Source organism: Ornithorhynchus anatinus, chromosome 13 (genome assembly GCF_004115215.2).
Source record: "Ornithorhynchus anatinus isolate Pmale09 chromosome 13, mOrnAna1.pri.v4, whole genome shotgun sequence".
In the NCBI taxonomy this organism is placed as follows: Eukaryota; Metazoa; Chordata; class Mammalia; order Monotremata; family Ornithorhynchidae; genus Ornithorhynchus; species Ornithorhynchus anatinus.
In genome coordinates this window covers 6,977,671-7,002,278 of record NC_041740.1, presented here as the reverse complement: position 1 = coordinate 7,002,278, position 24,608 = coordinate 6,977,671, and the positions used below count along the sequence as shown (strand labels likewise).

General features: G+C 41.4%; 1 protein-coding gene across 1 annotated transcript in view; it reads left to right on the top strand.

Moving 5' to 3' along the window:
* PTPRN2 (protein tyrosine phosphatase receptor type N2) overlaps nt 1-24,608 on the top strand; it is an 815,057-nt gene that overhangs the window by 747,942 nt on the left and 42,507 nt on the right. The window contains exons 16-18 of the mRNA XM_029077350.2: nt 45-192; nt 7,088-7,161; nt 14,899-14,976. Coding sequence (XP_028933183.1) covers nt 45-192; nt 7,088-7,161; nt 14,899-14,976 — 300 coding nt within the window. The remainder of the gene's footprint in view (nt 1-44; nt 193-7,087; nt 7,162-14,898; nt 14,977-24,608) is intronic.

The window sequence follows — 24,608 nt, the reverse complement described above, 5'->3', positions numbered from 1 at the left end:
CAGAAAGAAAAAACTGTCCTGACTTCTATGTTTTTCCATTTCAGTCTTATATGGAAGATCACTTGAAGAATAAGAACCGCCTGGAGAAGGAGTGGGAGGCGTTGTGTGCCTATCAAGCTGAACCCAATGCAGCCGTGGTGGCCCAGAAGGAAGAGAATGCCCAGAAGAATCGCTCTCCAAGTGTAGTAACATGTAGGTGCAATTTCAGCTCAGTGATTGAGCCTCTCTTGTGGCCCTGTGGTTTTTATTGGGTGAGAATGGGAGAATTGTGTGTGTTGGTCCATTGCCATTGTAAATGTGCTCTGATTCTTTTTTCTTTTTCCCTAAAAAAAAAATGACTTGCAGTGTGTTCCCCAGCTGGATTCTTACCAGCTCCTGGTATTCACCTATTCTGCTAATATAGTAGGATATTTGGATTATCAACTGGCGTTTTTATTTGTAAAAATCCCAGATGTGCTCCACTAAATTTCAATGCTGCGAGTGCACAGTAGCATGTAAATCAATACCCATTGCAGTTTCAGGTGGAAGAGCTGCCATAATAGCCATTTCAGAGCAATGAATTTGCCTTGGCTTTAAGAGAGCAATTCCACGTGCATCCCAAGTCTTAACCCCAGAAGTTAGCAAATAGAGGTAGAGTGAGGCCGTTCACCAAATATTTAAACTGCTGGCGAATGACCCCTTTATCATGGCTTGAAAAATCTACCGGGACTGGCTGTTTCTTAATGTTCGATAGATAATGAATGGCAGGCTAAAGAGTGATCAATATTGATAGCTCAAAAAAAATCTCATTTCGTCTGAGAGGAACAACTGGGGAAGTGATAGGATTGCGTGAACCCAAACTCCAAATATTAGAATGAAGTGTTGTATATTTTCTCATTAGATGAATTCATTGGCTGGAAGCAGAGTCTCCCTTGGTGTGAAAGGCTAAAGGGTTCTTAAAAGAACTCTGAGAAGGAAAATATGGGTTTCTCTGAGCAAGTTGTGATCCAGAAGTGCCTTTGCTTGAGTGCAGTGGGTAAACTAGAAAATTGAAGGAAAGAGGAACCAATTTTCCTTATGTCAAATCAGTACGGTGGCCAGTCGGATGAGAGCAAAAGGTTGAAGGATCAGTAAAGAAGCAAAAAGACAAACAAACCTCACCAGCTGGCCAGAATGGGAGATAGCTGACTGATGGCCTCCTAGCTGATGTCAGCCACTAAGGACCAGAATTCATGGGGCTCTCCCTGGCCCCAGGACCTCAGGGCCTGGGGGAAGAGGAACAGGAGGAAAGAACTGAGGGGAGCGGCCTGAGGGCTTTATTGTTTGACTCTGCTCCACCTGCCCAAGCTTGTTGGCTCTTGCTGTTTGAGAAGTCACGAATAAGTTGACAGGGGTTTTAGTGGCATCTTATCTACATTCCTCCCTCCCTCCCTTCATTCTCCTTTTTCTATCTTCCCCTTGGTTCTCCCTGCCCCAAGAATCTTAGCTGAAGGTGAATTCATTATCTGAGCTTGTTTTTAAAATGAGATCAAAAGATGCATCCTGATGGATTCTTGAGTCTGACCAAGTTCTTAAGTGAGATATGGGTCAGGTTTGGACTGGGCACCCTCTGGATAGATGGTTTGAGGGAGGTATCTCCGCTCTGTCTAGCCACTTCTATAGGTTTTTGGTTCCCCATTTCTGAATAACCACCACCCATGGGTCTGAGTTTGAGTTGCCAGAAAGCCAGACAGTCTCATGCCTACCTACTCTGTTGTATTGTACTCTCCCAACCACTTAGTACAGTGCATCACACACAATAAGCGCTCAATAAATACAATTGATTGATATCCAGGATCAGGTTAATCCTTACTGTGTGCAGAGCACATGCCCACACTGAGCTTACAGTCTAGATGGGGAGACAGTTATAAATATAAATAAATTATGGATATGTGCTTAAATGCTTTGGGGCTCGGGGATGAGGATGAATAAAGAGAGCAAGTCAGGACGACACAGAGGGGAGTGGGAGAGGAGGAAATGAGGGCTTAGGGAAGGCCTCTTAGAGGAGATGTGCCTTCAGTAAGGCTTTGAAGGTTAGGAGAGTAATTTTCTGTAAGATTGAAGAGGAAGGGTATTCCAGGCCAGAGGCAGGACATGCGTGAGATGTCAGTGGCAAGATAAGAGAGATTGAGTGAGTAGGATGGCATTACAGGAGTGAAGTGTGCGAGCTGGGTTGTTGTAGGAGAGCGATGAGGTGAGGTAAGAGGGGGTATGGTGACTGAGTGTGGAATTAGAAGGGCAACACTAGAGGCTTTTGAGGAGTGGGGAAACATGGACTGAATGGTTCTGTAGAAAAATGATCTGGGCAGCAGAGTGAAGTATGTTGGGAGAGACAGGAGACAGGGAGGAGAGGATGAGTGCCTGGATTAGCATGGTAGCAGTTTGTATGGAAATGAAAGGGTGGATTTTAGTGATATTGTGAAAATCAAGCAGGCAGGATTTCAGAGATAGATTGAATATGTGGGTTGAATGAGAGATGAGTCAAGGATAATACCAAGGTTAGGGGCTTGTGAGACAATGATGGGAAAGACAGGGGAAAGACAGAGTTTGGGTGGGAAGATAAGGAGTTCTGTTTGGGACGTGTTAAGTTTGAGATAATGGCAGGATATCAAAATAGAGATGTCTTGAAGGCAGGAGGAAATGTGAGACTGCAGAGAGGGATAGAGATGAGGGCTGGAGATGTAGATTTGGGAATCGCCTGAATAGAGGTGGTAGTTGAAGTCATGGGAGCAACCGGGGCAGTGGGTGTAGATGGAGAATAGAAGGGGACCCAGAACTGAACCTTGAGGGACCTCAACAGTTAAGGGCTGGGAGGTAGAGGAGTAGCCCACGAAAGCGACTAAGTATCAGCGGCCAGAGAGATAAGAGGGGAACCAGGAGAGGGCAGTATCAGTGAAGTTGAGGTTGAGAAGGGGGTAGTCGACAGTTTCGAGGGCAGCTAAAAGATGGAGAAGGATTAGGATGGAGTAGAGGCCCTTGGATTTGGCAAGAACGAGATCATTTGTGACCTCTGAGACGGCAGTTTCAGTTGATGCATTACCACTAAGTAATGTATGTTAAATAAAAAATGTAATGTTAATTCCTCAACATATGCCTTTATAGAGCAATGGAACAGTTTTTACTCAAGTGCTTAGTATAGTGCTATGCATATAGTAAGTGCTCCATAAATACCATCAATTGATTTTACTCAAACCTCACCTCATCTCTGTTCCTAACAACGGCCCCTGTGCTGGTCTAGGAGGAATAGAGAGCAGATGGTTTTCTCTGTAATGACCTTAGTAATGGTCAAGTTCCTTGACCCTCTATTAAAATCTGAGCAGATCCCTCATAAGAGCTCCCAAAAGCAACGTTTCTTTGAAAAAAAGAAAGCTTTTAATTTTTTTCTGACAAAGCATATTCTAATCTCTGAATGCTAGTCACATGCACAGTTTGAAATGTTTTGCTTCACTTAGTTCTGAGCAACCCCCACCCCCACCAAAAAAAAACAACCCTAATTTGTTTTTTTAATTGAAAACATGGATAACTAATAACTCAGAAGCAGCTGAGGGAGCTTTTCTAAAAGCCTCAGAGCAAGTTTCACCATTAGGTGAAGGCCACAGTTAGAGAGACACATTACACTGTGACCTCTTTTTGTTCTGCCTGGCGGCTCTGCTTGTGCCTCCGTCCTTTGTTTGTTTTAGTGGCGGGTATTTCCGTTCAGTAATGACTGAGAACACCGTCAGTTTGACAGAATGGGAGAAGAGGCTTCCCTGCAGATATGGGGCAGGCAAACAGCCAGGCCGGCTCCTGCCTCAACAGCTCGCCAGCCTCAGAGTAGAGTTTTCTATGCTATCCATGGAGACACCCAACAAAAGATGGCAGTTGTGAGGTTGGTGGGGCTGTGATATTAGCACTTTACTGTTCGGCCACCTAGGGGCTACTTAGACATGAACCGCCTATCAAAAAGTGCTGTTTCTGACCTTCCAGCAAGTGAGAATTAACTTGTTTATGCCAGGGGCCCATTTTACTGCTTGAGTGCTATAGTAATAATACTAATGATAGTTGTGATATGGGGTAGATATAGGATAATGTGATCGGACCACAGTCCCTGACCCACATGGGGCTTACAGTCTAAGGGGAGGGAAAACAGGTTATATAACCTCCATTTTCACAGATGAGGAAACAAAAGCACAGAGGTTAAGCAACTTGCCCAAGGTCACATGGCAAGGGGCAGAGCTAGGAGACCTCTACTCTTTCCACTGCTACAGGGATCCACCAGTTTACTACTTGGCATTTAAATACCATGATTTTAACCCAAGTTTAGGCTCTTGATGTGGTCAAATTTGAAATTTTCTTTCCACAGAATAAGACAGTAACTGCTTCAGTTGTTCAAGTTTTAAGTTTTCTCCTCGAACACAGGGCCACACGCTTCTTTAGTTGTTCAAACACACTAATTTCCTTCCCCGGGGGAAAATAGGAGCTGTTATAATTACTCTCCTCTCTGACATCACGGAAAGTCACTCATACATTCCAACAAGGGTCTGGGCAGCCTTATGATTCATTCTTTCATCATGCAAAGACAACAAATGACCGATCGATAACCCAAGCACCATCTCTTGTCCAGAGCTGATATTAGTAAAAATAAGTAGTATTTGATCCTCAGGAGTCAGAATGGATAGTCTCCATCAGAACAGTCTTCCTGCCATTTAAAGTGTTTTGGGTAGGAGGCAGGCAGGGACATAGCCACAGGCCACAGACCCTAAAGAGTTGGCTTTGGGGACATCCCTAGAATTGAACAAGCAGCATGATGTGTTCCTTGGCAACAGAGGAAACTGCATAAGCTCTGCTCAGTCATACTTGGTGTAAGCAATTACCCGATCAGAGGAAGGCACAGGTATCTCACTCTTCTCCACAAAGTGAGATAACCCTGTTTTTCTATGATGATGAAATCTCTCTTCACTCCTCTTCCACTCTCCTCCACCCAAAATCTAGAGTTCTTCCAGTGATAGTCAAGTGGTATTGCCATTAGATTCCCAAATTTATTAAGCCTTCCTTGAAATTTTCTACCAGATGACAGAAATCTCCCAAACCCCACTGAAAGCACAAGCTTGCTTTCTCTTTCCTGCTTATTCCTTACAAAGCTGTGTCCCCGTTTGTTGACTCGGGCCCATCAGGAAGGCCTGCTTTTCAAAGCCTGAGGTCTCTCCAAGTGCCTCTTCAGCACAGCAAGGAGGGCCTCCAGACCACATTTAGTGTGTATAAAGCAAGCACCTCCCGAAGCCAGGAAATTGCAAAACTGTAATTCGTCTGCTCAATCCCCTCGCTCCCCCCTCTTTGGCTAGTGAACTTGCTTATTGTGAAGCTTTCTCTGACAATTAGGAGGAGTCCCCTGTTTTTTGCTGTCACAAGTGCCTAAAGTTGCCTGTGTTGAAAATATTTATAATGAGGCCGAGCTCCTGGGAGACCCATTGGAGCGGCCAGAAATCCTATTCTCTGATTCCAGTATTATATGGCGACTTGCACAATCCAGTCCCACTGCATTCCTTTAGAAAAGGGTTTCTACGGCTAAGCAGAATGCAAACTGGTGGTCCCGATGTTACATTGTCTTTGAAGAGAGTGAATTTGCAGGGAATGGCTTTGGTGGGACCAAGATGGCAGGGTGGGCCTTTACTTATTTCTTTCTCCTGAGAATACTTTATTTTTTCTGGTTTCCCATTCCTCCTTGAGCATAATATACAGGAGAACAAAATCACTGCTTTCATTATTTCTTTATCACTATTCTTATTTTATCAGTCCCTTCTGTGCTGATGGAGTGATTTGATCGCTGAGGTGACAATGTCACGTAGAAACCATTTCATCCCCTCTGAATACATCTATCCTTTCTCCTTCCCTGGTGCACTCTTAAATGAAGAATAAAATGCATCGTATGCGCTGATTCTGAATGAGTTTGGGCTGGGGTTTTTCACCACTTTCCCACCTTCTAAAGTAGTAATGATGGTATTTATTAAGAGTTTACTATGTGCAGATACTGTGCTAAGCCCTGGGGTAAATGCATAATAATCAGATTGGACCTGGTCTCTGCCCCACCTGGGGTTCGCAAGCTAAGATGGAGGGAGAGCAGGAATCTTATCCCCATTTCCCAGATGAGGAAATTGAGGCTCAGAGGGGTTCAGTGACACTGTGCAAAGTCATTCAGCAGGGCTAGTGGCAGAGCTGGGACTAGAACCCAGCTTTCCCTAAATGAGTTCTAAGGGAAAACAAAAAAGCCCTAACCCCAGGACAAACCTCTTTTCCTTTTATCTGCTGCTCTCCTACAGTCAGCATCCGTTAAGGTCTGAGTAGGGTCTCCCCCTTTGGTCCCTGATAAATTGCACAGGCATTAGCCAAAGGTATGATGTTCCCCTTCTGAAGCGGAGCCTGCCCCAATCCTGCGCTCGTAATATTAGAGAGGAACTTCTACTCTTATTCTTACTACTCTACTCTATTACTCTTCCCCTTTGACTCTGGGTCGGAAATGTGGCTGCAACTTTGTTTTTTTTTTCATTTTCTGTCTGTTTGCTAACAAATACAGGCAGAGCAAGAACCCCGTGCTAATAAGAGAAACACTCCAGAACACATCAATACCAGGGTATCAGGTGAAAGATTTGTTTCCTTAATGTCTTCAAGACTAAACTCATTGTGGGCAGGGAACATATATACCAAGTCTGTTATATTGTACTCTCCCAAGTGCTTAGTACAGTTTTCTGCACACATTAAGTGCTCAATGAATAAGATTGATTAATTGATCGATTTGTCTTGGTCCCTCCCCCATCTTCTATTCTTTAGAAACCCCAGAGGAAGAATACACGTGGAGGCTGAGGCAGAATAGTAAATTTTTCAGATGGACTGAAAAAGTCTCCACAGAAGGAAGATTTTGATGAGGGTCTGAAAGAGGGAAGGTGTGGGCTAAGCCAATGCCAGATGCTAGTAGAGGATGGAACTTTTGGGTTGATATTCACTAAAGCAGTCTAGTGCACTTATGTGTTTTTGTACGGAAGAATTGCCAAAAACAATGACATGTCCTTTTGTTCTGTTTTTTTGGGGTTTGCAGATGATCATTCTAGGATCCTTTTGAAATCTGAAAATAGCCACGACCATTCTGACTACATCAATGCAAGCCCCATTGTAAGTACATGATCTCCCTGCAAATATACGATTCACATCACCTAAAATGTATTTAATCTGAAAGTTAACCAACACTGCATTAGATGCCTTGAGCCCCATGTCAGACCTAATAAATAGCCTTGATCTGCTGCAGCTGTCAGCTGAGCTAAGTAGTTCTGCATCTTGAATGGCTATTCCCTAACCTTGGGATGGAGTTTCCAGAAAAGGTGTCCCGAGACCAAATAGCAATTTGGCAGTGTGGAAACTGGGCTGAGATCACAAAGGTTAAAAACATAAGAACATAAGTGTCATATTGGATCAGCTCAGTGGTTTATCCAGCCCTGGAATTTTGTCTTTCGGCAGAATCCATACAGTGTGCTTGGAGGAATGGAATGGTAGTTGAATTTTATGGAATCTCCATCCTCTCTCTCCAGCATCTTTAACTTCTCCTTTCAACCTCCCCCAACCCAACTGCCAGGAAGAACCCTTTATGGACTTCTCATCTATCAATCCTTCTGGGATTACTTTGTGTGTTAATGAATTCCACACACAGTTATCACCCACTGCTTGAAAGTGTTTCCTTAAGAGAACACAGGAGGAAAAACACTCCTCCTGCAGAAGCAGAGCTCTCGAGGGCCAAGTCAGTCTCTTTTTCTTTTTATCTTAATGCTGCTGCCAATTGTTTTCCCTTTCTGGCAGCTCCAGGTAGTCAGTCATTTGAATCGGATTTTGAAAAAGACTACCTTGGGTCGTAATGAAAGCCCAACTTTCACCTCTCACTCCCCTCCTATTGTCATTCTAATCAATCAGTGGTATTTATTGAAAATTCTCTGTGAGCAGAGCACTGTATAAGCACTTGGGAGACCACAATAGAGTTGGTAGGTGCTGATTTCCTGCCATTGAAGAGCTTAGTCAGTCTAGTGGAAGACCTTACATTTTAGTGGAAAGAGAATGTGATGAGTCTGAATACAGGTGGCAGAGGATCTGAACTGTCCCATCAGACATTCCAAAAGAGGAGATTATATTGAATTTCTAACTGGTATCAAAGCAATGGTAGGAAATAATGATGAGCTTTGAACGGATGTCCTTTCTACAACATTCCCTTTTCAAAGTTTTTGTTCTTGCTGTTCCACAAAGTTGGTCTCTTGGAAAGCCATCAAGAAATGCCCCTGAAGATTCAAAGTTGTACTGGTTCAAAATCTATTATGAGGGATGGCACAGTGAAATTTAGTCCCGTAGTTGAGCTAAAAAAACCGAGCTTATTAACTACAACAGGAAGTTATCAAGCCATTTTAGTCCTAAATGTAAAATGCACCTAAATAGCAAAGAGAGCTCAAAAGCCATCCATCTTCCTTAATCTGTATTGGATGAGGGTCCAGCACATTTGCCCAAGGTGGGCTAGTTGCAGAAATTGTTTTCATATTTTGAATACCTGTGGAAAGAATTCTGTGGAACCAGTATCAGGGAAAGTAAATTTGTAGTATGAATCTGCAAGGCCAATTTTGAGATATTAATTCTGATGTTCTGGTTCCCTTTCCCTTGACCACAGTACAAAACTGAAAAGGCAGGTACTTGTGAAAGGAAAGTGAGCCTTTTAAAGTCAAAGTTTGGTCAGGTGTGGTTTGTGGCGAGTTTAAGTCTTCTTAAGTGATTCCAAGTATTGACTGCTCTCCTGTTCCTCAAAAACCCAAAATAAAAAAAAGGCAGCTATGGGTTCAATGATTTCGATTTTTTTTCTTCTAGTGTTGGCACAGTCGTTGCTCATAAGAAATACTGTATCTGGCTTTCAAGTATTTCTAATGGCAGAGCATACGTAAATTAGTCCTTGTCACTTAATGCTTGGCTGAAATGTGATAAAGACTTTTTCCCTCCCTTTGTTCTGGCTTATGAAAATCATTCCGTATTTACTAACAAGGTCCCCTTACCACTGAAATAACTCTCATTATGATTATGTCACCCTGGTGACATTTCTGGCACAAATCTTGCAGTGCTTAGATTGAAAGGACATTAACACAAGATCAGAATGGTCTGAAGAGAGTGAAAAGAGTGTTCCCCAAGTCTGAGCTTTTTGATGAGGGCAGAGTGTAAAATAAAGCAATTATTTTCCAGCCTAGGAAGAAAAGGCTTCCATTGGTGTACTATCCCGCTATCTCTGGCTTATGAGGTCAGGGGCCCAGCTCACTCAACCTTAACTTAAGTCTAAATGACTGCAGCAGCTTTGGCTGAAGAAATTGTGCTGGAGATAAAAGTTGGCTATTTGCCCACACAGAGTGTGTGTGCATGTGGGGGGTAAGAAGGGGGTGGAAGGGTTGATTTTTTTTCCATCACAGAGTCCCCATTCTTAATTTTGTTACACATTTCTCACAAATTGCTGTTGATCTCACATGGTGGGAAAATGTTGAGATGCTGCCAGGGCAGGGTGATCCTTCAATACTATTCTGTGATTTTTCTTATTGCCTCCTATGAGCAGGCAGATGGGATTCTTTCCCAATTCTGGGTGGGAAGAGTGAGCTGAGGGAAACGTACTTTACAACTCTCTCTGTGAAATAACAGAAAGTACAATGATAATAACTTCACTACCAGCAGTTGAATGAAAAGCTTGCAATTATAGCACAAGGAGACCCTGACTGTGCAGAATAAAACTGTGATAATTACATCTGTCATATTTGTACTTAGTCCTCATTAAATTTCAGGGAAATCATCCAGTAGTAAATAATGTGCAATCTTTGCTTTTAAATCAGAGGTCATGAAAGTAAATGGGAATTCTATTTTCCCTCACAGGGTGTTTGAGAGAGAAACCCATCAGCTACGTTTTAAAACTCAGCTTGCTTATTATTGAAGACACCAGACTGAGGAATGTCATTAACGTGACAGTTTGCTCAAGCATAGCATACAAATTTTATTACAAGAACAATTCTGAAATTCATAAAACATACTTAAAAACAGATTAAATTCTCCATTCTACTTAACTTGGGAAAAAATTCCAAATTGCTTAAAATTTTAATTCAGAACAAATTAAAACTGAGCCAAATAGGTACTGATTTATCATGCAGGTTGAGGGAAAGAAATGTGTAAGATGCAGTGATATCAGGATAAGTGGCCAGCTAAGAAAATGAAAAGTACTAAACTTTGGAAAAATCATACAGGTATAGGGTGTATGTAATAATGTACTAGCTTTATTTACATCGTGGTCCCTGTGCCAGAAATGTTAGTGTGAAACCGGGAGCAAAATATAGGAATTTGCTTATAGAAATTATCCAGTACAGTGCAACGCAAAGTCACTATTTGCACAAGGTTTCAGAGTAGGACATGTGAACCAGAGCTGGCCCATATCTAAGCCTGTTACAAGTAATAGTTAACAAAAACCGGAGATCCAGTGTTAACTGCTCATTTGCATTTTAGAATTTTGATCATTTGTCCCCTCATGTCGCCAGGAACATCAGTAGAAAGCTCTTCAATCATGAGACATTCTTGAACTTGGAGGCAGACACCACAGAGTGCTGCCCATTGAATATGTATAAAGTAAAAATCAGAATTGTTTATGATATTAAGAAAATCGTTTCCTTCACAAGCTTCGACGTTTCTTAATTTCAAATCAGGAAGAGAAGTTAGGTATCTTCTTTTAATTGTGCAAATCTCTTGTTTAAGCCATACCTACTAGATCTTGATGAAAAAAGACAACTGCGTTCTGGCTTCCTCTTTTTGTTGTTGTTGGAGAAGGAGGGTGGGGGGGAGAGTTGAAAATGTAGCCTTCTTCATAGAAACAGCTACAGCTGAAAAGAGCTATTTCTATTTTTTTTTAAGTCATAGTAAATGCAGAATTATGCTAGTTAATTACACTTGGGTTGTGATGATCTTTGATCCTCTTTTACATGAAATCACAAGGCAACAAATCACGATTGATTCGCTGTGATACTGTCTTGTTTGCCGCAGCAGCAGGGTTACAGTGGAAAATTCCATTATGGGAGAAAATGTTTAATAATTGCCCTACTTTCCCTCACAAAATGCAGAGCCCACTTAGCGTTTGCTGGAAACCACGTAAACTCTGAGCTTTTGGGAGAAAACCCTCTTCAACTTGTGGAGTCTATCAAGTAGGTTTCAGAGCATATTCCAAGAGGCTTCTGAAAACCTGGTAATCTGATTATGATGAAAATAAGTTCATTAGTATCACAGTAAAAGACTTTTTGACTAATTAAGTTTGTGAAATGGTGAGTGAGAGCAAGGTAAACCATTGATATGGGAAGGGATGACAAACAGGATGCTGGTAGAAAGGCAGAAGGAAGGGTCGCCTGAGACAGATCGGAATTCTGGAGGTGGCAGAGGGAGACTCATTCACTGTACATTTAACACTGGAGAAGTAGAGACATGTCTGTCATGTTGCAGTGGCCAAGAGAACATTTTCAGTGGGAATTTGAGTTCAGGGAAAATGTACTTACTTTCCTCAATGAATCCTTAATTTGAGCCATCAAAAAAATTCCAAAAGTTAATAAAAACTTGTATTTATGTTCAAGTAGTTAAATCTTTGCTTTATATTGTTCCATTACAGACCGGCTAATAACATGATAGGGCTTTCTGTCGCCTTATATTTGCTCTGAGAGCAAAATGTGTTTCTGCCCATAATTGTTTTCCGTACAACAGAATGTGCCTAGAATGTAATAATTGTAATTGTCTTTTGAGTTATTGTTAAATTGATGACACATTTCAGCACTCTGTGCTCATTATGATGTTTGCCACATCCCAAATAGCATCTTTGTGACAGCAGCTGATTAGTCCTGAAATGCCAACAGTGGCCTGTTCCTGATTTTCCATAGAACTGAGTGTTTGCAAGTATTTCTTCTATGACAGTACTACTTACATCATCACTGACTTTTCTTTGCCTTTGTTTTCTAGCCCATAAACAGGTGGTTGGCTTAAAAAATATTTTTTAAAAAAATACAGAATAAAGCAAATTATGACCTTTCATAAATGTTGACTGACTTCCCCTCCCCTTACCAGTCTCAGTTTTTTTCCATTAATCACATATTTCCCATTTTGAATATAGTTAAAGTATGCTTGGTTTGCCCATACTGGTGGTTTAAAATTCTTTGCCTTCCAAATAGCTTTTGGCAAAAGATCCATCAGCAAAGGAAGTGGTGCTTTAATTTTTCTTTTCAACTCTTTTCAGAGAAGAGACCTAGGGTCTCAGAAAATATCTTTTACCCAGCAAGTGCGTATTTTAAAAATTAAAACCCTTTATTTCTGTTGAGCTTTTTTTCTTACTGCAACATTTTAATTAGGGCTTTCAGTAGAAGTAACATAATTTTACCTGCATTGTGTTTTGTCACAGTGAATTTTAACACCAGGTCCAGTTTTAATTATGAATCAAGGAATTTGAAGAATAAAAAGCTTTTCAGCTTCATTTTTTTTGCAATGAGCATCACAATTGTTGTTCTCTTAGAATACCTTACATCTGTTCTTGTATGCTCTTTTTCTCTTTTATAGCGCACATAATTATAAAGAGCATTCTTTTATACTGACAACTATCATCGCTGAAAATTTAGATAGATTATGAATAAATCCCATACATGTCTGTTGAAGGAAATATGAAATTTTTGCATTAGGTCACAGTGAAATCTAAACTTAGAGCAGCAAAATTTAGGGCAACATTGAGGTTTGTAACTTCGTTCAGAAATATCTGTGACAGAGTAAACTCGTAGGCTTCATCTTGCAAGAGGAGAAAATGTTATCTCATGTCTTTCAGTATACTGGAAATGCATCTTTAATGGCAACAATACTTAAATTGAGATTGTGGCTTTTGGATTGCATAATCAGAAAAGCAAATTCCCAACCCACATATACTCTTGCAGAACGATGGGTTAGATTGCTGAAGCACAATTTCTCTCCAAATAGTATTGCTTATCCTCAAAATAGAAATGGAAAGGAGCACCAGGTACATCCCCCACCACTCAATCCCAAGCCCAGTGGGCAGTCTCTTATGTCTCCGGCACATTCCCTACAGGGTAGAGAATTCATCCAGTTAGATATCACTTCCAGCACTTCTAAAGCAAGCCCAGGCCTTGCTGTCAGAAAATGTTCTTGGACTTTCAGCCAAACTTCTCCCTGTTGTCCAACAGGATGGCTAAAGAGTTATGGGGGTTGTGGGGGTGGGGGAGGGTGAAGAGAAAGAAAAACAGACCCCTATCAGTGGGTCTGAAAACCCTCAGTGTAGCACTCTAATCCTCTTTGCTTCAGAAGGCTTTGTTTCTTGAATTCTTTTTTTTCTGCTCAGTCAGTCTCTGAATTAAATGTTATAATTAAGGTCCTTTAATCCCAGTTTCCTCTGTTGAGGCTAGCAGGATGCATTTGGACAAATCAACTAGCCAGAAAATCCACAACTGCATTCTTTTTTGTTTGTTTGTTTTTAGTTCCTTGTTAACAGGCATGGTGGAAATAGAATAGGAAATTAGCTCCTTGAAGGCTGAGACCGCATCTCCTCAATATTTTGTAAAGTGCTTACCACACTGTGGGCACTTAATGAATAATATTAAGTGGGTGCAGCCGCACGCTGAGTCGGCTGGGAGGAGGGGTGGTGGTGAATGCACTCTTTCAGGGCACCAGAATGCCAGTTGTTAGCTTACCTCTGCCCCCCTTTGTGTGGCCGAGTGGCGATTTAACTTCCTGATGACAGTCTGTCATCATCCTGCCTCTGCAGCCTCAAGGTGGGCTCGGTATTTTCAACATACCCGTCGCCAGTGGTGGAAATTGAAATCATTTGCTTTCAGAACTGGGACCGGATTAGTGAGAAATAGACTGTGCTGATTTGCATATTGCTCAGCCTGGGATGTTCTAGAATGATCTCTCTCCCTCCCACCCGCCCAACACACACACCTTCCATTTCCATCAAGGAACATCACCAGTGTAATGGAATCTGGGTGGCTTAAGGAAGGAGAGTGTTCATTCTGAGTAAATTATTTGTCAGTATCTGATTTATTTGAGGCACTGATCCTCATTTCTACTAATGTTGCTCTTGAAACCCCAATCTTGGGTGAAATAAAGCATCTCAAACTCAAGGGGACATGGGATCTGTTTTCTCATCTCGTGCTTCACACAGAGCTGCCACTGACTTGAATCTAATTGATACCTTGTGGGGAAGCAAAAGGAAGTAGCTCTATGACAGAGGGAAGGGACATGGAAATCAGGCTGAAAGGGGTTTAGCCACCCCTGGAGGAGCTGAGTGCCATAATGGTCAAGCCAGTGCACTAGGCTGAGACTTTGCAACCTTTTCCAATTCTGCCTCCCAACTGTCAAGTGCCAATTTCTTTCAGCTTTACACTAACAAACTGAGGACTGGGTGGCTTGAGTACTGTGGACCCCCTGCCCCCAGGTCACACTTCGCAGTTGACTGATTTCTTTCCCTCTCCCCCCAGACTGAAAGCTTGTTACGGGCAGGAAATTCTGTTGTGTGGTACTCTCCCAAGTGCATAATAGGGGGCTCTGCACCTAGTAAGCGCTCAATAAATATCATTGATTGATTGATCTTCCCCTGAGCCAACACGTGTTTCCATCTTCTGTGACTGTCTCATTGGTAAGGCTCATTTATTAATGCTGAGGGACTGGAGAACCTTCTCGTTTTTCCAAAATTCTAGTATTACTCTGGAAGGTTTGTGATTCATATTTTCTTCCTTGAAGTTCTTTTAACATATGTTTCTTTTGTCCAGTTTTTTAAAGCAAAAACCAAAAATAAAGAGGTAAATCTTTGCTTCACTTTTGTCTATTCAGATGGATCACGATCCCAGGAACCCAGCTTATATTGCTACTCAAGGACCACTTCCTGCTACGGTGGCTGACTTCTGGCAGGTGAGCCTTGTTCTTTAAACCTTTTTGAAAGTGCAGTTTATTAAATTAGGGTCTTTGAAATCCACCAATGGTACTTAGATGTGGAAAGCATTGTGTTAAGCGCTTGGGAGAGGACACCAGAAGCAAAGGACATGGTCTTGGTGTTCCATGAATTCAGAATCTAATGATTAGAATATATATTCACCTTCTTGATAAGACTCTTGCCGCCTGGATTAAAGATCTATTGGTTCTTTCATGTTTTCAAAAAGTGAGAATTAACCAAAGTGGCTCTCTTTTAGAATATTTAAGCTTGAACTGAATGTACCCAGAACAGCATGAATATAAACTTTCTTTTGGAGTTTGCATAGCTGGAAGGTAAGGCTCAGGATACTGAAATTTATTTCTAGTATTCCACCAACTCGTGGTTTGAAACAGAGTCCTAGGTTTTTCCATCTGAATAATTATGGTTAAAAAAAAAGCCTGAACTTTAGCAATATTATGACTTTTGCACACACACACACACTGAGACATTTAGGTATAAAGACTGACCTGGGGGAGATTTTTCCCAATTTGACTTGTTTTCACTGTGTCCTGTATTGAAAAGTATCAGTAGCTGTTCAGATTTATTTTCAGATTACATCCTATCAAATTCTGCCTTTTGTCTGTGATGGTTTAACTTTGTAACTGTTCAAGAATAGTGGCAAAATGATCCTTCATCCATGGAAAGGCAAATATTTTGTTTTCAGACAGGGCCTCTTAGGTCTCTGCTTTGAAGATTGTAAGAAACACCCTGGAGGGTGCCATCCTGTAAACATTAGGAGGGGTTTTTTTCAGGAGGGGTGGGATTTTTTTGGTTTTTTGGGTGGGGTTACAGCATTTAAGTGCTTACTATCTGCCAGGAGCTCTACTAAGTGCTGGGGTAGATATAAGGTAATCAGGTTGGACACAGTCCATGTCCCACAGGAGGCTCATAGTCTTAATCCCCATTTTACATATGTGGTAACTGAGGCATAGGCAGGCCACACAGTAGACAACTGGCAGAGCCAAAATTTAGAACCCACAAACTCTGACTCCCAGGCCCATGCTCTCTTCACTAGGGCACACTGCTTCTTAGGGTGAGGAGCAAATGCTCTTTGAATATTTTTAAAGATTAAAATGGGACTAAAATTCTGGCCAGTCAGATATTGTGAGGACAGGAGAAATGGTTATTATTTGTAGTTTTGATACTACTACTACAAATAGTAATAATTGTGGTAATTGTTGCCAAGAGGGTTGAGAATGGCTCTCATCCTCACCTTCCATGGTTCTCCTGTCTGCCTGGGAGATGGGAGACCAACATACTAGCTCAGAAACACAAAGAAGCCCAGATTTAATATGAATCTCCTTCAGTTGGATGCTTGACAAAGGAAAAATAATGTTCCTCTCCATATCTTCCCCTACCTGTCCAGGTACCTATAAATCAATCAATTGTATTTATTGAGTACATTGTGTGCAGAGCACTGTACTAAGTGCTTGGGAGAGTATAATACAGTAGAGTTGGTAGACACATTCTCCAATCTCTGTAAACCATCTTCATTGGAAAAAGAGATGGCAAGATAGTTTCCTGCTTCCAAGACTCTTGGGCCTCATTTTCAAGTGACTTTGTTTTTTTCTTCATTATGTCATTACTTGTCTGTTTTTCATCCTTGACATTTATAAGAGCAATAACAGGGTTCCTTCAGAGATGTGCCCCAGTTACAGTATTTTTCTAAATTGACCTTACTTACTATGAAACATGGAGAGTTCAACTTGGTATGTTCTTGAAGTCTGAATCTGAGGTGAGGGGTGGAAATTTTAAACTGCCGGCATCTGCTCAGGACAGCAGGAGAGGGGAAGAGAAGGAGAAAGATGGAGTTAAAATGAGAAAGAAAGCAAAGAAGTGATAGTGACCAGTGAAGCAATCCAGAAAGAAAAGGCACAGGAGGAGAGAAATGGGGGGGAAAAAATAGGAAAATTCTGGTCAATTTTATTGCCGTAGTTAGAGTCATGATAAGGAAAATTTTACATTTCTCATGAAACCTTTGGGAGCATCTAGGTCTCTGATAGCCTTTGTTGCCCAAGAATAAGCTTATTCACAAACTGTTCACTTTTCTCATCTTGGAAAAAAAAATATTTCCTGGGTTCCATTCCCTAACTCCCCTCTCCAGATTGGCCACCTCTTCACACCATCGGGGATCCGGAGGAAGGCACCTGCCCTCGGTTTCCAGTCTTCCCTCCCTGTCAGGAGCTACTCATTCCCCTTTCATTCATTCATTCAATAGTATTTATTGAGCGCTTACTATGTGCAGAGCACCGTACTAAGCGCTTGGAATGAACAAGTCAGCAACAGATAGAGACAGTCCCTGCCATTTGACGGGCTTACAGTCTAATCAGGGGAGACGGACAGACAAGAACAATGGCAATAAATAGAGTCGAGGGGAAGAACATCTCGTAAAAACAATGGCAACTAAATAGAATCAAGGCGATGTACATTTCATTAACAAAATAAATAGGGTAATGGAAATATATACAGTTGAGCGGACTAGTACAGTGCTGAGGGGATGGGAAGGGAGAGGGGGAGGAGCAGAGGGAAAGGGGGAAAAGAGGGTTTAGCTGCGGAGAGGTGAAGGAGGGGTGGTAGAGGGAGTAGAGGGAGAAGAGGAGCTCAGTCTGGGAAGGCCTCTTGGAGGAGGTGAGTTTTAAGTAGGGTTTTGAAGAGGGGAAGGGAATCAGTTTGGCGGAGGTGAGGAGGGAGGGCGTTCCAGGACCATGGGAGGACGTGGCCCAGGGGTCGACGGCGGGATAGGCGAGACCGAGGGACGGTGAGGAGGTGGGCGGCAAGGGAGCAGAGCATGCGGGGTGGGCGGTAGAAAGAGAGAAGGGAGGAGAGGGGAGGTCCCCTGCCAACCCCCCCAGTAACCCTCACAGTTCTGTGAGCCTTGTGCAGAAGGGAGGAAGATAGTGTGTAGCTGCTCTGTTGGAGCTCAGTGGTGAATTTATTTTAATATCTATCTCTCCTAGCTCCTTGTAGGCAGGGATCATGTCTACCAACTCTGTTGTACTCTATCTCCCAAATGCTTAGTATAGTGCTCTGCACACAGTAAGCACTCAAAAATGCCATTCATTGATTGATTGGTCACTTTCTGGGTATGGAGGTATATGGAGGCAGGGCAGCCTCAGGTGCCACCCCTGCTGAAATCACAGTTGTACATTGAATATTTAAGTGTTTTGTTAAAAACAGATGCCATCCCTCCCCCACAGAAAATAACCCCATCTTTGTTCCTAAGTAATGTAATAGTTTCAGGAGTGACACTGTAATCTCTGGTTAAGAATGAACCTAAGAACTATAGTGACACCACTTTTTTTTAATGGTATTTATTAAGCACTATACTATGTGCCAGGAACTGTATTAAGTGCTGGGGTTGATACAAGGTTGGCCACAGTCCATGTCCCACATGTCACAATCTTAATCCCCATTTTACAGATGAGGTAACGGAGGCACAGAAAAGTGAAGTCACTTGTCCAAGATAAGAACTCAGGTCCTTCTGACTCCCAGGCCCATGCTCTGTCCACTAGCTCACTTGGCATGCAGTAGGTGTTCAACAAATGCAAATTATGGAGCTAGGTGCTTTTAAAAACTTAGAGCTCCTTCCTTCCAACACCTTCCTAACACTTCCTTCCACCTCTTCCTTAATCTCTTTGTGGGTATGCTTCTGCCCCACTATCCCAACCATGCGCACTGTGTAAAGTCTTCAGGATACTTGCTCATGAAGACATACTTATCACTGAGTTGTGTCTCAGAGATGCTCATTCATTTTATCAAAATTGTTTTTCTCATGGTATTTGTTAAGCACCTACTGTGTCCTAAACTCCCTATTAAGCACCGGGCTAGATACAAGTTAATCTGGTCTGACAGAATCCCATCCCACATGGGGCTCACAGTCTAAGAGAATGAGTATTCATATATGAGGACTACCTTACACTTGCCTTTAGTTATAGGAAAAGGCTCTTTGGGATATTATTTACCGTTTGTATTGCACTTTATATGGGAAAATGGCATATTATGTAACAAAAAATGCTATTGTTTCACATGGAACAGTAGACTTATATTTACAGAGAATTTAAGTAACTTTCTTTAGGGAACTAAATGAGTTGGTGGCAAAGTCATAATTATAATTCCTGGCTCTTGAATTCTTGACTTTTTCTGCAAATGATGCTGCCTCTCCAGCAGCTAGATTATGGCTAATCTTCTGGCTAATGACTTCCTCAGGAGGAAGTTGTTTGATTTACAACAAAAAATTTAGAAGTTGTGATCCCTTAGATCACACAAATCAAATTCACAAAAGGAATCCATTAATTACAGCTCGATTCAGACTTCTTTTTGCTATATATTGACAGTGGAAAGAGGTCAGTTTCACTAGCCTTCTCCAAAACAACTAGCCTGAATGTAGGACCTGGTTAAACGTAGATCAAACTTGAATTTAAGGTGTATTCCTGTTGAAGGCATTTAAATGTGTTTTTGTGCTTTCCAAGCAGCCAAAAAATAAGTTAGTGCCATTCGGACAGTTGTGGAAGGCAAAAATTTAATCATTCCACTTTTGTCAAGAAGCATCAAATGGAAAGGACCTAATTGAAGGGTGCCAGTAGCCTTCAGAGACCTGTTAATATTCATCCATACTGAACTTCTATTTTAGGATCCCATACAGTAATATGGGAAGCAGCGTGGCTCAGTGAAAAGAGCACGGGCTTGAGAGTCAGAGATCATGGGTTCGAATCCCAGCTATGCCACTTGTCAGCTGTGTGACTGTGGGCAAGTCACTTAACTTCTCTGTGCCTCAGTTACCTCATCTGTAAAATGGGGATTAAGACTGTGAGCCCCACTTGGGACAACCTGATTACCCCGTATCTACCCCAACGCTTAGAACAGTGCTCTGCACATATTAAGCACTTAACAAATACCAACATTATTATTATCATTAATATCTGTGAGTCATGGTATTTCTTGTTTTGGGTCTTTGATTTCCTTTTAATAAACCATGAACAAGTGTCAGCTTCACCTGCAAAGAGAGCTAAACTTTTTATTTACTCCAACATGCAATTCCATTAAAAATGGTCTCAATCAATAGTATTTATTGAACACTTACTCTGTGTAGAGCACTCTACAAAGTGCTTGGGAGAGGAAGAATTCATAGACCTAATCCCTGCCCTCAAGGAGCTTGCAATCATGGTAGGGAGACAGGCACTAAAGGATATTACTGATGACTTATTTACAAAATGAATACATGCTGTACTTTTAACATTGATAACATCCATTTAAGATGGTTTTGTCATCTGAGATGTGTCTATAAGCCATTTTTACCTGCAGTCATTTTTAATAAACAGGTGAGTATTCTAGCATTCTTTCCAAAACAGTTAATAAATAAAAGCACTATCTTCCTGCCCTGCCTTGGGCTTTGTCACCTGGCCACTGGGGGAATTCTGCTACTAAGTTTACTTAGTAGTGGACAGAAGGCTTTTTCATGGATATAATCATCAAAGTTGGTCATTTTATCCCAGAAAGAAAGGATTTGCATGGGCCAATGCATTTTTTGGGATCAGTCAATGGTATTTGGCACTTACTTGTGCAGAGCACTCTACTAAGTGCATGGGAGAGTATAACTACAATGGAGTTGGTAGACATGTTCCCTGCCCACAAGAAATAAGCTTACACTCTAGTTGACATGGATGAACCTTGCCAGTTTTGGAGTTAGTAAGGCTGGGTGCAGAGTCTTGCCCTTCCAATACCTTTTGGACCCAATCTCCAGATAATGCCGATTTACTTGAAAAGCAGTCAAACTCAGAGGGTCCGAGGCGTCAGGATGGGGAGAGGAAACGGGCTGCAGAAACCTCCATGTCTTCCATTTTGAAGCCCATGTACAACAGTTGTGCAATGGTGACCATTAATAGAGCCCCCACATTAATTCTGGAGAGGAGGGAACCTCGGTGTTTCTTTCTGCTGAGTTTACTAACAGCCCACAGTAGAAAACGTGCAGACCGTTTGGCTTTCGAGATTGGCTTTAGTTCACCAGCCTTTTTTGGCACTTGACTAACTTGATGCATTCCTAGTGGTTGCTCATCTTCAAAGGAACATCAGCCTGAAAGAGTCACTTGTATCTAAGGTGTAAAATATGCATATTTAATTTCTACTTAAAAGCAGGCAGAGGAGAGAAAGTAGATCATAAATAACCATGCTCCCTGCGGCTTAGGTAGCTTACTGTACATGTCAAGCTACAGAGAATAAATACATCAACAATAATTGCACAAGTGTAGTATGTGAATATGCATTCGTCATGGTAACTCCTAAATCACAGGGTGGTTACACCAGGCTGAACTGAATTTGGGAGCTTGCCAAAGGAAGCACACTCCTAAACCCTTTTCCAAAAAGTTTCTCTTAACTTCTGTTTTAATAGCATCAGGTTTTAACAGTTTCTTTTTTTCCCCCAAGGGTAGTATGAAATTACCCCACTGTTGGTTGCTACTGTGAAATTACCTTCGAGATGGATATTGCTATTTATCGATGATTAGTTTGAGTACCAGCTTCTGGCTATGTTACTTGGAGTGTGCATGTGTTTTAAAATGATTGAATAAGTGTGTTTTTCTGATTACTGTATCCATACTTAGTTTCGGGTTACTCCACATTTAGTTTCTATGAGATCCAGAGTAGCAGTCATTGCCTATTCAAGTCCGGTGTCTCTCAAGGAAAATTCCATAGTAATTTTTCTGCTCTCTGAAAGTCAGATGTGATTAGAAACCTGTTCCAGTAGAAATGTCCAAAGGCATTTCTGTACTTGACTATTTTGAGCCTTATTTGCCAAATTCCAATTTGCTTCACATGCTTCTGAGTTAACATGTAATAGACAAGTAGCTTCAGAAGTGCAATATCTACGTTACATATTTGACAGAGTTTTATGTGCTCACATCAACCCACCCTAGGGAAACTGGAGAATAGGCTAAGAAATTCTATTCAATTTGATTTGTTTATCTGAACGTGGGATGCATTACCTGTATTTTGAAGGTGAAGGAACTGATCCATCTGTGAGTCATGTTATTTCTTGTTTTGGGTCTTTGATTTCCTTTTAATAAACCAGATACACTTCTGTATTGTCACACCAATTTTTCAACCCAAACTAATTCTTTAAAAATTTGTGAAACCTTTAAGGGAAGAAGTATGGTTTAGAGACAGGCTGCCTTTGGGAAGAATATAAAGACATAGACTTAATAATAACAATAACATTAACTGTGTATTGGTTAAGCACTTATTATATGTGCCAAGCACTGTACTACACACTGGGGTAGATGTAACACAATCAGATCAGACATAGTCCCTGACCCTTGTGGGGCTCATAGGGAGAACAGAAGTTTAATCCTTATTTTACAGATGAAGAAATTGAGTCACAAAGAAGTTAAGTAACTTGTCCAAGGTCGTGTAACAGGCAAGTGTATTTTGGGTTTTGTTTTGGCTATTTTTTTAATGGTACTTGTTAAGCACTTACTATGTGCCAGGCACTGTACTAAGTGCTGGGTAGATAAAAGCAAATCAGTTTGAACACAGACCCTCTCCCATATGGGGCTCACAGTCTTAATCCCCAATTTACAGATGAGGTAACTGAAGCCCAGAGAAGTTAAATGACTCGCCCATGGTCACACAGCAGACAAGTGGCAGAGGTGGGATTAGAACTATGGGCCCTTGACTCCCAGGTCTGTGCTCTTTCCATTAGGCCAAACTGCTTCTCAGTTCTTTGAGTTAAATGTAAACATCTTTTCAGAAACATGTAAGCAACACCTCGATAGAGCATGGACCTGGGAGTCAGAAGGACCTGGGTTCTAATCCTGGCTCCATCACGTCTGCTGTGTGACCTTGGACAAGTCACTTAACATCTCTGGGCCTCAGTTACCTCATCTGTAAAATGGGGATTAAGAGTGGGAGCCCCATGTTGGACAGAGACTGTGTCCCACCTGATTAGTTTAGAAAGGTGCTTGGCACGTAGTAAGCACTTAACAAGTACCATAATTATTGTTATTATCATTATTATTACTATTATTGAGAGGCAGCCTGAATAACCTTCTCCAACTGAACATGGGACATCACAGGGCTGAGCCCACAAGTGTCTAGAATGATCCAGTGATAGGAAACCCGGCTCTCCCAGGCAGGGAAGGAGGATGCTTTCAGTTCAGAGTGCATTGTAGAGTTTTGGGAGCCATTTGTGATGACCCTTGACCTTGGTTAGGAAGAAGTATGACCTAGGAGTCAGAGGACCTGGGTTCTAATCCCATGTCCACTACTTGCCTGCTCTTTGACCATGGGCAAATCACTTAACTTTTCTGGGCTTCAGTTTTGTCATCTGTTAATACGGAGATTCAATACCTGTTCTCCCGCCCACTTAGAGTCTGAGTCCCTTATGGGACAAGGGCTATGTCCAACCTGATTATTTTCTATCTACCCCACATTTGGTACAGTGATTGCTACACAGTAAATACTTAACAATTACCACAGTTGTTATTATAGTTGCTGAAAGGCCTTCAGAGAGAAGTCCATCTTGAATAAAGGTTCCACCCTTTGGCTGTCGGGCTGCGTGATAACTCATGTGTGTCTTCAAAAAACATGATGAAGCACCATCTTTTCAGTTCACAATCTCCACTGTTCTGTTGCAAGGAATACTTTGAGTGGTAAGCGTTGGATAAACTCACAGTTGCCTTAAATCAAATAATGACATCTCTACCTCATTGTGTTGCCTTTTTGTATGATTTACTAAGTTCCTCTCTATGCTTCTTACCTAGTGACCTAGAAGAAGTATTATACCCAAGAGAACCATTGAAATTGTTTGTTTAAATTAAGTTTCATTTGGATTTAGTCTTAACCAAATCTTCAGAGAGTCAGGCATCCCTCTGTAATGAAATGCTGTGTGTTTGAACCAATGAAAGTTGTTGCCAAACTGTAAGGATTCCTCTTTAAACGAGTGGGCTTTCTAATGTTACACTTGGGTGGCACAAGTAGAGTGCTAGATGATTAGTTTATGGTCTAGATCATTGTATTTTTATTACACTCATAAAATCTGTGTTTCTCCTCATTTTCGTAATGGCCTCAATGAGCTTCTGTACCTTCTAAAGGCACATTAAATTGTTATGTGATGAAAGAACCGATTTAGTGAGACCTGTTCCAAAGCCCAGATATTTTAAAGTAAAACACACATCTTGAATTCCTGTCTTATTGTTTGATTTGCACTAAAAATATAGCCGTATGGGGAACTGAATGTAATTCATATTTATTGTGGGAGTTTTTTCCTTAAGTATTCTTCACTGGGTTCCACTAAATTGCAGTGTTAAGGAGACCAGTGAGTTTTCTTAAGGGTAGTGACTGCTTCTATTACATGGGAATATATATCAATGTTAAAGGAGGAAAAGTTCACCTATACATCTGATTTGTAAAATATAACAAAGTGGGAATTTAATAACTTGAACTATGAAGAGAAACCATTTCTATTTGAGAAATTGTATATGTGGCTTTAAAAAGAGTCAGAGCTTAATTGAATTTACCATCCTTGTGCATTTAAGAGAAAGGAGGCCTTTTTTGTGCACTGAATTTACATTTAAATACA